At 33.6% G+C, this 15,326-nt stretch overlaps 1 protein-coding gene across 4 annotated transcripts in view; it reads right to left on the bottom strand.

Moving 5' to 3' along the window:
* Positions 1 to 508: 508 nt before the first annotated feature.
* The window catches only part of LOC143230366 (sterile alpha motif domain-containing protein 3-like), a 54,001-nt gene continuing 39,183 nt past the window's right edge, over positions 509 to 15,326 (bottom strand). For 2 of the 4 annotated variants that reach the window (XM_076463827.1, XM_076463825.1), the window contains one exon: positions 509 to 2,687. In XM_076463827.1, coding sequence (XP_076319942.1) covers positions 1,683 to 2,462 — 780 coding nt within the window. In that variant the 5' untranslated portion in view covers positions 2,463 to 2,687 and the 3' untranslated portion in view covers positions 509 to 1,682. Of the gene's footprint in view, positions 2,688 to 3,161; positions 3,324 to 3,482; positions 3,560 to 3,757; positions 8,817 to 15,326 lie in introns of those variants that run through there. The other 2 variants (XM_076463829.1, XM_076463828.1) reach the window with 2 other exon arrangements.

Below are 15,326 nucleotides of genomic sequence, written 5' to 3'. Positions count from 1 at the left end.
CTTCTTCCGTAAGCTGTCTGAGGCAAAGGTCAAAGCTGGTGTCTTCATTGGACCACAAATAAATATATCCTGGAGTGCACAGAATTCCCCACGAAGCTCAGTAGAAAGAAAAGAAAAGCTTGGGGCAGCTTTGTCGCAGTGGTTCGGGGTTTTATGAGCAATAACAAGGCGGAAATTTATGTGGAACTGTTTGAGGTTCTGGTAAGGAACTACGGCAAAATGAGCTGCAGGATGTCCCTGAAAGTCCATATCCTTGATGCTCATCTTGAGAAATTCAAAGAGTGCATGGCAGCTTACCCAGAGGAGCAAGGCGAGTGCTTCCACCAAAATATACTGGACTTCGAACGTCGCTACCAAGGAGCGTATAACGAAAATATGATGGGAGATTATATTTGGGGGTTGATACGTGAAAGTGATTTATATTAGAATCGCAAATCTTGAAAAAATACTCACTTCTAATAATTTTTTTTTTATATTTGTATAACTTTAGTATAAATACATGTACATCTTGATTCATATGTTGTTTTATTCAGACCTTATGTAAATGAAAATGTGCAAATTTGCACATTTTTACATTAAAAATAGGCTAATTTCTAGATTTCATTATCCAGATCACAAAAGCAAGGTTTGAAGAGAATAATGGCTATTTTCTGTACTTTTACAGCACAAGCAATTAAGAAATAACACATACTATCTAGGAACAAAATTTGTGTTATATAGTGATATCTCTAGCACTAACAACCCAACAATATTAGTTATCAAAATGTTTAACAGCACGATACTGATTTTCGTTGAATCAGTCAGTTGATTTACAGTCTGTTTCCATGTTTATACTGCCTGACAAAAGGCTTCTGCCCGAAACATTGCAAGTAATAATAAAAAGTGTTTGTTATAGACGTGTGTTTTAATATTTTTTTCATTAACTTCCTGACAAATGAACACTGATTATTATGTTACTATAGAAGTCCTACATATCAATGGTCTTGGCCATCATCTTGCAGACTAAATAACGTATATTGCATTTCTTGGTTTATAAAGTTTAAAGTGTCACTCTATATTCAACATTACACTCAAAATAAGAACTAGTCAAGGCGATGACTTGTGAATAGTAAATCAGGTAGTCAAGTGGTGCCAAAAAAGACTCTCCAAGTAGTCGCTAAAATCGATGACTACCTAATATGACTATTAAATATTAGTCATTTTTACTATTGTGTATTCGGAAAATAGTCAGGTGATGGTGGCAGGGATACCTGGCAGGCAATAAATTTGATTGCTCTATGATAGTCGTTATGACTTTCGTTAGGTAGTCATTCTGACCAATGCTGACTACCTGACAATAGTCGCATTGCCTACCTGCAAACCACAACAGAATAGTCATGACATAGTCAGTGTGACCCTATTCGTCCAAGGAGCGGTTGTCATTATGACCATCCATTAACAGCTAACCCCGCAGCCATCTGATGATTCAACCTAAGTCCCAGTAACCTGCCACCATCCTGAAAAATATAAAATGCATCTTTATTCCAAACTGAACAGAAGTGTACATCAATACACATGTACCAAAATAAAATTCAAAATGCAGTAACAATTTGAAAATAAACAACTGAACTTTACACTTGGTTTTTGCAAATTCACCCTGGATCAAATACACATAAGTTACTATTACTAGATCTAATATAACCTTATGGCTTTGAACACTTTCCTCTTCCTTTACCTTTGAACGTTTTGACAAATTTCCCGCTGCTATGTTTTTTGACATTCAAGAGATCAAGCAACTGAAGAACACATCTGTCTGCATCTTTTTCAGATTTGGTAATTTTCCTGGACTCATTATAGAGCTTCAGAACAACCCTTTCAACAAAGTTGAAAGTTTTCTTGAGTTTTGTTGGAAATGCAAAATTGAAGATATAAAAACTCCCGACATACATAGTGAATGCTTCCACAAAATCTTCAGTGGCACAAATATCAAAGCCATCAACATATAGTTTGAATTTCTGATCACAAAAATGAGAAATTGAACCACATTGAATGTATATACTACTCTCACCAGGTTCCCTAACTTCATTACCCACCATGATACTTTCACTTTCTTTTAGAAGAAAAGGGATACCAATAATGGCAATACTAGATGTAACATCAGGCATGTGTGAGGACTGTTTCATAAGAAATGCTAGCAATAGATTATTTTCTGGTGATATGTTTCTGTGTTGCAGGTGAGAATTTACTGAGTCCTTATATTGAGAGAGAAAGTTGGACACTCCTTTTTCTGCATCATTTCCTAGCCGCTTAAATTCATTCAATAGCTGTGCTTGTGATGGCTCAAGGAAAGGATAATGCTCTTTAAGCTCATTGACAGGAATGTTGTCAATGACCAGTTTCCTACGATCATGCAGAGTTTTGTCTATAAGCAAGTCCACTTTACAAAGATCACCATTTTTTCTGCAATGCAGACGAGTTTTCATCCATTTCTTGTGTTTTTCGGTGGAAGTTTCATCATCCCCAACTGGCTTTTCACACAAGTATTGCTTTAATCCATATAGCCTCTGTTCTGAGATGTGGTTTGGAGATGGAGTTTCATCTGTTGCAGTTTTCGTCGTTTTCTTTCTTTCTTGGACTATAGGCGATGATGAATCCTATCGCTTTCTATTATTCTGGAATTTCTGACGAAGCCTCATCCTCCACAGCTCCTGCAATTAGAATTGACAGAATTAGTTCTATTGAGAATGAATAACAAAACTGCCCTGGTATAACTATAATTATTTTAAACAGTATTTCTTTTAAACCACCTTTGGCATTTTTCAGGTTTAATCTAAGAAACTGAAAGTCATACACATACTGGTTAACAAATCAGTTGTACCAGTTCATCTTGACAATGTATTCTCTTTAGCGTCACATTAGTTGAGTTTCATTAGTTGAGTCATGTTACATCGTATACAAACAAAACAAATATGTCAAAGTATCAAAATAGTATTTTTCACAGCCCATCCTTGGTAGATATATGTACTTGTGTGTATTTTAAAAAATATAACTTACCACAAAATTTTCATTTGTTTCTTCACTAATATTATGCAACACAAAAAATGCCATTTAAGTCATTTTGTAACTAATGAACATCTTTCTTGCAGAATACATTTATATGGTATTCACTGTACAGCACTTACAAGCTATAGATGGAAACCTCAGTGTAGACTGCATCCAGTAAATGGAAGAGACCTTCTTTCTCAACAGGCTTCCCTTGCGACAACAGCAAAGCAGAAGATCTAGGCAGACTTGACAAATTTTCCAGCTTAAAAGATACTGGCCAAGGCTTGAATGCTAAGATGCTGACCAAAAAAATATCAACTAATTCAAAACACTTACAAATTGGGGTTGTCTAATTACAATGAAATATTAACTAAGACCTAATTGTCTCAAGTGAAAGATGAAACTATTTCTCCAACAGATTGAAAGATCTGTTTGACATACATTAGAACATATCCTACCATGATATTTGTTCAGTACTGGGAATGGGTAAAGATGCACTCTGCTTGCTTGAAGGCACTTCAGGATTCGGTGGATTCTGGTCAAAAATAAATTTTAACGGGTCTAAATTTGTAATAAAAAATAACAGTAATGGTGCTGTTTTGAATAATGTATATTGAACAATTTTAGTTCTTTTCTTCAGAATAAAGTTTCTGCAGAGTGATTTCCAATGACTACATAAACGATTATAATCACTCAAATTTAAATGGGTTGCGCCTTTTTACAAACGACTGACCACAACAGCTATCTCTCCGTCAGTAACCCCATCATTAAAAACCAGAGAAACACGCAACTTTGCTCGTGGTTTTGGAATGTCAGACCATTGAACATCCACCCAGTCCTGCCAGTTTTCCATGTAGACTTGAGCTGACAAGTTGGTAGCATCTACATCCAGATTTAGGTTGTCAGAAATCTTACTAAGCAACAATCCCAGATTATCCACTGACACCGCAATTCTTTTTCATTGTAGGTAATTTGATAGAATAAAGCCATTTCTCTGGAATCTAAAAGTATGATACTGATCAAAAATGACTTATATGTATACACATGCTGAAAAGTTGTCATTGAAGAACAACTACAAAACACCTGAAAGATATATTACATTTCCATACATTTAACATCAGCAGGACTGGTATAAATCAGCTAAATAAGTAATTTGGTTTTATCCCTAACAAATAGTAGCCTTTAAAAGGTGAAAGCAAATATAAGTAGTCTGACCTCAATACATGGTGATGATAGTGGTAATTTTGGTGCAAATATGCACGATACATATTAATATGACACAAGTTCTCTCTGTTTGAAAATTTTGATGAAATTTGTCACAAAAAGGCAGAAACAAATATACATAAAATATGTCAAATCTTTTGATGAAATTTGTTACTTGAAGGTACACACCAAGTTACATAAAATAGGTTAAAATTTACCACTGATTACCGAGTTCTGTTTAAAATTTGTCATCATTCAGTCGTCACGAATGTAGTGATGTAAAATGATCATATTTTTACCTTTGTTCCCATAACAAGGCAATGGGTAATGATCATAAAGATCTGGAATGCTTCTCATTGGCTCTACAACGTAAGCATGAAGATGCCTGTGATAATCAACTGTTTGGTATCTTTGACAATACAACAAAGGTTTTCCTCAAAGAACAAAGCAACAGATCACTAAAGAAAATTGAAGACTGTCGAAATCATAGCTACTAACAACCACTGTCCCTGTGTTGTATGTGAGGCAGTTGACTGTACAACCTGATGCTTTAGTGACAAAATCGCCTTCCCAAACAAATGCACTGACAAGGTTTCGCTCTTCTCCGAGTGAATTCACAGGCAATCCGACAGGATTAGTCAGGTCAAAGGCATCTATTCCAAGAAATTCATTGCTTTCCAAATATGAACAGAGTTTATACTGGTATCTCATTGCCTTTGTTTTGGCTATATTCCTCCTGTTTTTTTGGTACGTCTTGCAACATTAACAAAAAAACTATGTTTGGCCTTAAATTTTATGGTCCACACATTTCTCAGTGGACCAAATCTGCGGGTCATCTTTGGGTAACGCAAAGTAAAATGTCCCTTTGGCTTGAGAGTTCTATTTGGGAATTCTTTTTCATAAAGAGAATGGAACTGTTGTATCACATCATTTAAGAATTCAATGCTTGCATATGACATTGATGGAGACATTATCAATTCTACCATATCCAGCAGAGCCAACAGAACTTCCCAGTTGTTGTTGCCTTCTGGCACTGCATTACCTACCAGAAATGGAAATAACCTTAAGAGACACCAAGCTTGCACAGCTTTTTGCTTAATGTGTACAAACCCTCCCAAAATAACAAGCTAAGGCCTATTGATTTGATCAGTTCCTTTGTCGTGAAACTCCTTCATTCTGCCTGCAAGGTACCGAAGGCTGAAGTATTCAGACAAGACATACTATGAGTAAAACTAAAATTCAGATTCAAAGCCAGATTCAAAGAAGTCATGTAATATATCAGGTGGTAGAGCATTTGCCACATGAAGTTGCTGCAGAACGTTCAAGGGGCGATCTTTTTTTACCCCCATATGTACTTGACAAAGTTGGTTCAGTTTCGTCCATTGCAACTTGGTAATTATAGGATGCAATAGATCTCTGGACATTTTGAAATATCAGTCAACTTTCTTAAATCATCCCGAGTTACCATGTAGAATCTACATGATCTGAGAGCAGAAAATGGTTCAAGACACTCTCCAATAGCATGGCTTCCCAAATTATCTGCAACAACAACAAGAGGTGCACCTCTAAATTTGAATGGTCCCTCTGGTTTGACAATGTCAATTCTAATGTTTTCAAGAACAGATAGTTCTTCAATCAAAGGTCTCATCACTGTATTTAGCCCATGTTTTTTTTTACATTTTGGCTCTTCAACAAGATTGCTAAAAACATACAATGAAGCTGAGATCTCAAAGCAGGTTCAATATTGCCTAACTGATAGTAGAAAGCAGCATATTTCTAAGCAGAAGCTCGTATTCCAGCCTGGTTCACAGCTGTAAACTCATCAAAATGGAGAATGAGTTGAAGGGCAAAGGGAGTTTCTTGCCAGAATGGATGGTTTTTGAAATGTTCACCATCAACGACATCTCTAAAACGACCATCAGCTGACTAGCGAGGATAAACAACCTGGCTAAAAATATCATCATGTTTAAGCAAGTACTTCAGAGTATCTAATAAAGAAACATGCTGCATTGTGTCATGTTTCCCATCACCAGCAATTCCCAGTTCATACTCAACAGGTTTTACAAATGACAGATTATCTTCAACGTAAGACTGGAAATTATTGTGGTCAGTAAAATTTTCAATCGTTGGCCAGACCTCAACCTAACTAATATATTCACCAAATTGTACAGAAATCCGAAAGAAATTGTGGACTGTAGAGTGAACACAAGGAAATCTCTGCATACGCATACGCATGCTGATGCGTGATCCATAGTATCCCCCGATTTTCGTAAGGGTATACAATTTTTATTATTTTAACTACACAACTCGGTTGCTCATGACTCGATGCAATATCCCCCGGATCCTACATTTCTCTTACCGGTATGGATGTGGTATGGATTATGGGAGGGATCCAAAGTCTGAGAAAGTTCTCTGGGAGTGTAGCGGTGGCCATAACAAATCTTTTCAACAGCGGTGTAGTTGGCGCTAAATTTAACAGAGCAGCAACATAGATTATTGCGGGCTTTTTAATCTACCACAGGATGTGTATTCAAGATACCAAATATGTGCATTTGTGATGTGAAGACTGGAGAATGTTTTCGATTTCATACTTGCTTAAAAGCATTACCTAAATATAAATATTCCTACTCTACTACTACTAGACTACAGTAGTACAGACCTACACAATGTAATGGGCAACATTCCTTGTTTACACATAACGAATTATACAAATAAAATACGGATGGATTCACTTCAGCTAATCTAGAAAGTTAAACATTCGTATTGTTTTATTGAAACATAGTATAGGAAAATAAGACATAAACGATTAATATTCACCTAGATTTCTTCTTTCCGTCATCTGCGCGGTTGCATGGCAATTGTGCAATGTCAGTGCAAGTTTCGGTCATTATAAATTCTAAAAACGTCATATGTAATTCTCCAATGTGAGATAAAATATTGCTGTGTGTGATTTCTCCCCCCCTCGCCCCTTTGGGTTTATAGTGTCATCCCTACCTTTGGCTGCCGCTAAGGAGTGGACCGTGCCGTCTTCACTCCCTCCCTGTGTATGTATTGTTGTATGTAAGCCCCTAAATCCCCCCTCGACCACCTTGAGGAATGATCAACCTCTCTCCACAAATAACATCTACAGCCCTCCTTGCACAAGGAACTCCCGCCTTCAGATAAACTCGACCTGGTACACCCCTCTGGAAAAGAGATAGTCTCGCTCGCGCCTAATGTAGCTGCTTTCCATTTGTACTCGATTTGCGCTGCGGACCACTACACGAATCGAATGCATTTCCTGGACGTGTAGTGTCAGCGCGAGTGTTAACCACGATGGGAAAGCTTATTTCAGTCATAACTTAAATCGTTGTGGATTGTAATAATAAATGTATTGATTATTGGATTTCATATTCGAATATTCCAACACACGCACACAACAATATAAAAACAGCATTGTCAAATAAAACAGTGAAGAAATTGTAGAGATCGATAAATAAGATTTATTTAGGTAGCATTTATTTTGTGTGAAATAAAAAGAATAAAAGTAAATAAATAAATACATAAATTCTTGCAAAGTTTAGCTCTGGTCACGTTTCAATTGTTGTATTTATGGAACAAAATGCATGTATACAGTCATTTGCTTTAACTGCGCCTTAATGCTATAAGAAACATCAAGAGTGTCAATTCAAGAGTTAATGCTGACTATGGTGTTGGTTTTCCTGACCACAAAGTAGTCCTTAAGACCAGCATAGCAATGTTGCTATGAAGTAGGCAAGGTGACTGGGAAGTGGTCAAACAGATTGTGACATGGTCATTCTGACTGGGAAGTAGTCAAACAGATTGGAATGTGGTCATTCTGACTGGGAAGTAGTCAAACAGACTGGGGCATGGTCATTCTGACTGGGAAGTAGTCAAACTGATTAATTACTTAAATTGACTAAGAGTCATTCAAGCTGACTAGTAATAGATCATCGTTACTACTTAATAGTTAATTTCATATCCACGACTACAAAATGATATTCATCTTGCTTATTGATACATTTTAGATAGTCAATTTGACAGCGACCACGATATCTCTAAAGCAGAAAATAGACGTGACTATGCTCTGGTAGTCGAAATGAACAATTTTTATTTCGAGTGTAGTCTTTTACGTGTATATGAGTATTTGGAATATCATAAGTTTGTAGGACGTTCTAATAAAGTGGTCAGTTTGGGTATTGTAACATGTTTTTAATATTATCACTAATAGTGAACTTAAAACTAATACTAAACTTATAATTCTTTTGATAATATGAGAACTGAAATAATATTTGATGCTTATAGTTTCCGAAAGCATGTTTAATCATAGGTACTTTAAGTTTTCTACTATTTAGAAATAAATAAACATTTTTGATGGTTCATTTACATAAATAAATTGTAAGAGCATAACTCTAGCAGTGAAAAGAATTAAATAAACGGGAAAAGGAATTTTGTGATTCTGTAATGTGAACATACAATATGCAAATCGATACGAGTCATTGTGTGCTGTAATATGACATTTTACTACAAAAGTTGAATAATGTTTTCTTTAACAGTAATAACATTACACGTCACATCTGCTGACAGTGAATTTCCTAAACAAGATTCCCAAGTGCAGTAAATTAAGTACTTTTTTTTCTGTCATAAAACAACACCAATCAAATTTACGTTTCATTCACAATTGGTGTATCCTTCAAAATCAACATGATTTATGTTTTGTTCAATTGAATTCAGTAACTAAAATAAAATGTAAAGTGGAAATAAAATGGACTAGTTACATAACTTTCAAAATCATCTCTTTGTCATACATATAAGTATAAACGTAATTAAAGAATTCATTCGTTTTTCGACGCACTTTAATAAAACGAAGTTTACATTTAATTAACTAATTATTTTTTGTCATTGCAATCATTTTATCTTTGTGATCAAATTTTAGATATCAGTTAAAAACAACAATTCTTATCGTTGAAAACAATAGTAAAGTATTACGAACTTTCAAGAAATAGATGATTAAGGATTATGAGCATATAATGGTTAAAGGAATAATAAAAATATTTTTCATTCTGACATAATGTTTGTTGTTATTATTATTTCATGAATGTTAACTTATTCTAATAGTCGATACCAGAAAGATTATGCATATGCATAAGAAACTGATAATTTTATATGTTAACTGACAACTTAAACATTATACATTATGAAATACACTATGCTATAGTTAGTGTGCGATAAGATAAATATATTTCGTATTCATATACGAAGTATTTAAAATTTTGAATAGCGTCTTGATAACAGAGAATACTGACATTGAAAAGACAGTAAGAAGAACTCTTAATGAGAACTTATTATTCAAGTAACTGTAAAGAAAATTAAGACCTATATCTCCATATTGTAACTTTATTAGCTAAATATTTCTCTAATTTCAGTTTCGTTAAGAGTTTCTGATATCCTACAAGTTCATTAAACTAATTAAATCCTTTTACATTCTGAGATATAGGTCATGGTTTAACTGACGTTTATAGAAAGTTCTCATAATAAACTCTACCTTGCGTTCAACGATTTTGTTTGTCTGTCTTTAATTAAGCACAAAGCTACACAAGGATCTAACTCTGCTCTGAACTCCACGAGTATCGAAACCCGGTTTTTAGTGGCATTGGGAGGAGCGTTCAACAAACCTCAGAATAATCACTATTTAATTTATTTCTGTAAAGTATACTGGTGTTTAAAAGATATTTTAATACTAGAAATAAACAACCTTATAGCGTGAAATTTATTTTTTTAGTAGCTGAACACCTGAAGTTTCGCTTTACTCGTTTTTTTAGGTTTATGTTTTAGTGAGTCGCTCTTGAAGAAGTTGTAAAGTGAAATAGTGTATGTTTAATTGAAGGAAAATATCATATTCGTTGTTCTAAGGTCGATTATTACTAGTATGAAATTCTTGTTGAGAATATGGAAAGCTAGAATTATTAAAGTGGTTTGTCGGGAGAAATCTTAAACTGTTTGAATATTTTAAAAACAGTAAAATTGCTTCGAAAACCTTGTAGGAAGTAAATAAATAATTTTGCGTTGTGTGTTGGAAATCACCAACCTTGTTCAGCTAGTTTGTTAGAGAAAAGTTAACATCGTTATTAAGCTTGTTAGGAAAAGTGTCAGATTGTTCAAATAACTTGTAAGGGTGATAGAAAGGGTCTTGAGATAAGACTATAAGTGTTTAAAATAATTTGAGGAATCAACATAGCTTACAATGTTTGTAGAGAAAACACTAATATAGTAATGATATTTCTGTATAATATATTTGACCTTCATCTCTATAGGTTGGTACTGATATACCAACTTCTGTTGTCTTTTTCTTCTTTTACTTCTTCTGGAATTAGTTATTTCTTTTAGTTGCGGTAAATACCAAATCTCACTACATCTTTCACTTTACACATTCTTCCACATATTTCATATTATAAGAGTTTTTTCTCTTTGCATTTTTTTAGTTTATTTACCACAATACCAAATGCCTTTTTTGTACTATGTCTTTCCTATTGTATCATATTTTCTTCTTCTACGCTCTTCTCGTTATACTAACTTTTTGTTTTCACGTTTTAGTTACTTCCGTTTTTCGCGTTTGTAAAGACACTTCGTAACAAAGACCCAGTAGAATATAACGGCAGAATGTTATAGGGATTGAATCATGATTTAATCTTTTTTCCATCCGTGGCGACATCGCTCATTAACAGTTCAAGATTTGCATCTTTTTCTACACACATCTGGAATAACAGTTGACTTAATCAAGTTTATTTGACGGCATCATAATTCAATTTTAATGACTGTAAGTTGCGGAATGCTTTCACGTTCGTTATCAAAGACATGTTTCAAGTATTTTCTGTATTTTAATTATTTTATTCAAACGTCGAGAAAAAGAAAGTGAAGTACTGTAAAATGGTTATTTCCCAGAAAAGGTAATGGTGGTTTTTAGCACAACTGAATTATTTTTAAGTGCTACCTTTCCAACAATGTGATTTAAAATAACACTATAGTGTAGGCTGGTTTTAACGCTATCCTTTGCAAAATAACTCACTTTATTATTTATGTTAACAATCGAACAGACGTAGTTAAATACACAGTTTTAGACGCTCTATTTTCTCAAAATCTGTTGTTGGAAAGGTAATGCATAAACTTCTCTTAAAATCCTGCTGGCACTGAGACACATTTAAAGTTCTAACTAGCGGAATGTTACTAAAACAAACCGCAGTAACTTTTAACTAAGAAGCACATGTCCTGTTGCCAGAAACTGACAATAAAAATATCAACGTCAAAGAACGATTGTTTTACAAAGATAGAAATGAATATAATATAATATAATGTAATATAATATCTCGTTGCTCAAATCCAAAGAACCGATTACAATTAAAACATATATAAACAAATTAGTGAATATGGCGTTTAAGGGCTTGTTTATAAATAATACTTTTTAGAACCTGTTAATAATTCAATATTAAAAAAAGTTTAAGTATAATGTTTCTATAATAAATATCACACTAGACAGAAGGTTTATCTATATATTTATAATTATTTGAATTAATCCTTTAGGGATTTGAAACCACAGAGGTATAAGATTTGGCTGTAAAGCAAAACGTACGCAATGGGCTATGTTGCTTTTTCCCAATGTGTGTATCGGAACTTAATTTTAGCATTGTATGCCTGAAGATTTACCACTGAGACATTGGAGGGCCAGAGGCGTAAACAAAAAATATCAGATCTATCTCTCGTCTACCACTTCTTAGGAGATCATTATCCCTTCGGCAGCTTTTTAGTTTAAAAATGTTACATTGACTCTTTTAATTATAAAAACAGCACGCTGTAAATGGACTTTCGGCTGTCGTAGGTCTGTACTATTTGATGAGTTATGACATTGAACAAAAGACCTTCTCAGCATGAATGTGGCAAGCAAAAGGTAAACCTAAAAACCAATTTTGTATGGTTCTGATTGTAGATCTTTAAAAAATAATGAAAAGGAATATGAAAAAAATGTGTATTTAGTGTGATTGTTATTAAAGATATTAAACCTAATGCTTTCCATTCCTTCGCCAGTATTCGGAAGTTTGTATAGCAACAACACACAATAATTTATTTGAAATTAAAACACTAAAGACTATTTGAATAATTTAAATATCCAAGAACGTGGTAACATTTAAAATGTTTAAGAACTATCTAGTAAATAAAACCACTCAGGACATTCTAATTAACAAATAACTCATCGCAACATTTAGTTGTACAAAAATGGGCAATAAGTGAGTGATTGAAAGACATGATATTAAAGAAAAAGATATATAAAGGCACACACCCTCTAAAGATGTTATGTAAATAAATGTAACTTCAACAAGAAACAAGTGAAGGAAACATGATCCCTTTGATTATTGTAACTGGAGCAAGCAGAGTTCAAATTCCCCGATTTCTTCTTCAACTTACGCGTAGTGATCTTACATCTTTACAGAGTTTACCTTCTTTTGTGCTTGTCTCTTTTTGATATCATATTCTTATATACATATGTGACCCCTTTATTCAGTCTTGGCTGTAAAAATACTTTTGTTTTGTTTTGAATTTCGTGCAAAGCTACACGAGGGCTATCTGCGCTAGCCGTCCCTAATTTTGCAGTGTAAGACTAGAGAGAAGGTAACTAGTCATCACCACTCACCGCCAACTCTTGGGTTACTCTTTTTACTAGAGAATAGTGGGATTGATTGTAACATTATAACGCCCTCACGGCTGAAAGGGCGAGTATATTTGATGTGACGGGGATTCGAACCCGCGATCCTCGGATTATGAGTCAATTGCCTTAACAACCTGGCCATGCCGGGCCGAAAAATATTTTGATCACAAAAGACTACTTTTGGTTAGATGAGCAATATCACTTACTTGTATCCTTTTACAGGTGGTAAGGAGATGTAAAGTTTACACTTCATGGAACAGTAGTTTATAAATTTAAATATATAGTACGTATTACTAATAGTTTTGTCCTTTAAAAGAGTCTAATAGGCAAACTGCAGCCATGATTTGATATGTTTAAAATTTTTATTTAATTCCTTTTGAAGCAAGTAGTTAGTTGGATTCCTTAATAAACATCGTAGTTAAAACTAATTATAAAATAAAAGAGCTTTATTTCATTTTGATTAAAATATGAGCGTTATCCATTTAAGCATTCTGGAAAAGAGCAAGACAAACGATAGAAACAGTAATATTTTAACTGCTTTTAATTCTTGTTTCTATAACTCTATTAATAATATATCTTAATATGATGTCTTATTTTAAAATTAATATAGCACCTCATTTATGGTTTGAATCATAATTGTCAATAGAAGTTATCAGCAAAGATCCACAGTCTTATTATACAGGGGCGTATATTTTTTACACCCAACGTGGGGGATAAGTTTTGCAACCACTTATGTAGACTGTTCAATTAGCAAATTGGTAATCTCTGATTACGTGAACCTGAAAGCTGTAAACATGCAGTCACAGAGTAATCTTGTTGCCACGATACTTGCATGTATACTTAGGCCTACTGACTGATACTTACGAACTATTGCTTAGATATAAAAGCTTAGAAGCACGCCTATATTAAAGATGTACATTTCGGCTATTGAAAAAGCCTACATCTAGGCCTAATTATGTAATTCGATTGGTAAGAACACGAGAATCACAAGAACAAACACACAATTTGTAGGCCTGTGATGCAATAAAACAATTCAACAGACCAAACTGTAGGGAGGGATGATTGTATGCACCATACCCCCACCTAAAATGAAGGGGGGATGTATACCCTCCACCCCCCCCCCCCCAGGATCTACGCCCCTGGTCTTATACCACTATACAGTAAACTTCTTTACATGTTACATTTGTCGGAAGGCCGTTTCTTAAGTCATCGGTTTCATTGTAGTGGATGTTGAAATTAATTCACCATTAAAGTTATTTAAAATGTTCATGAAAATATTAATATACGTCTTAATTCGGTCCTGCATTTAGAATAATGATGAAATTACAACATCTTCTAGCTCTCCTAGAATAACTATCGTTTCGTTAGATCTGACCGCGTTATAATTGGAACGCTTTGAAAGATCTTAGCAAATAAAAACGTCCAAGGATTTTACGGTAAAAATATTGTTGAGGATTCCACTTGTGAATATTCAAGCTAATAACTAAAACCTTCTAAAATTTGTACCGTGTTTCTCTGAAAACAAGACAGGGCTTATATTAATTTTCACTCCAAAACATGACACTAGGGCTTATTTTCGGGGGATGTCTTATTTTGATATATTAAAAAAATGAAGTTACAAAGTAAAACTATTAAACTAACCATTTAAAATAAACTATTATTAAACTATTAAACTAACTGATTAATACTTAAACAAACTAATTAACTAACTATTAAACTAATTAATAAATTAATTTTTTTTATTTCTTTCCTCTTCCTGCCATTCTTAACTAGGACTTATTTTAAGGGTGGGGCTTATATTAAAACTATCCCCAAAAATCACACTAGGTCTTATTTTATGGGTAGGTCTTATTATCGGAAAAACACGGTAGTAAATAATCATCTAGGGACTTTTTAGTAATTAAAATGCTTAAATAAATGAACATTTAGGGTTCCATTTGTACTTGAAAAATTCAAAACAATGTTAGAGAATAAGATATTCAAAAACGTATTAGTTATTAGTAATTAAAGTATCTACGAACATGTTAGTAATTGTATCAACAAGGGCATATTAATTATTAATATATGCAAGTACTTGTGATTAATTAAAACTCTTAACAGTTAAAGTATCCAATGCTATATTAGTCACTATATAATCCAAGGGAGTTTTTAGTAAAGAAATCTCCGACGGAGTTATTGTAAATCATCATTAAATGATAGTTCTGGAACTAAAATATATATATAAGGATATTTTAGAACTTGTTATTAAATGACTTTTGTTAACAAGAATCCATTAAGGAATTATTATTAAGTACACATTCAATGACATTGGAATAATCGAAACATTTCAAAACTAATTTAAATTAAAACATTCAATTATTTGCTAGTGTAATGGATTTACTGTTATACATTTATTTTAATA

This window comes from Tachypleus tridentatus, chromosome 10, assembly GCF_004210375.1.
Source record: "Tachypleus tridentatus isolate NWPU-2018 chromosome 10, ASM421037v1, whole genome shotgun sequence".
NCBI lineage: Eukaryota > Metazoa > Arthropoda > Merostomata > Xiphosura > Limulidae > Tachypleus > Tachypleus tridentatus.
The sequence above is the reverse complement of the archived record's forward strand: the minus strand, read 5'-3'. Positions and strand labels throughout refer to the sequence as shown.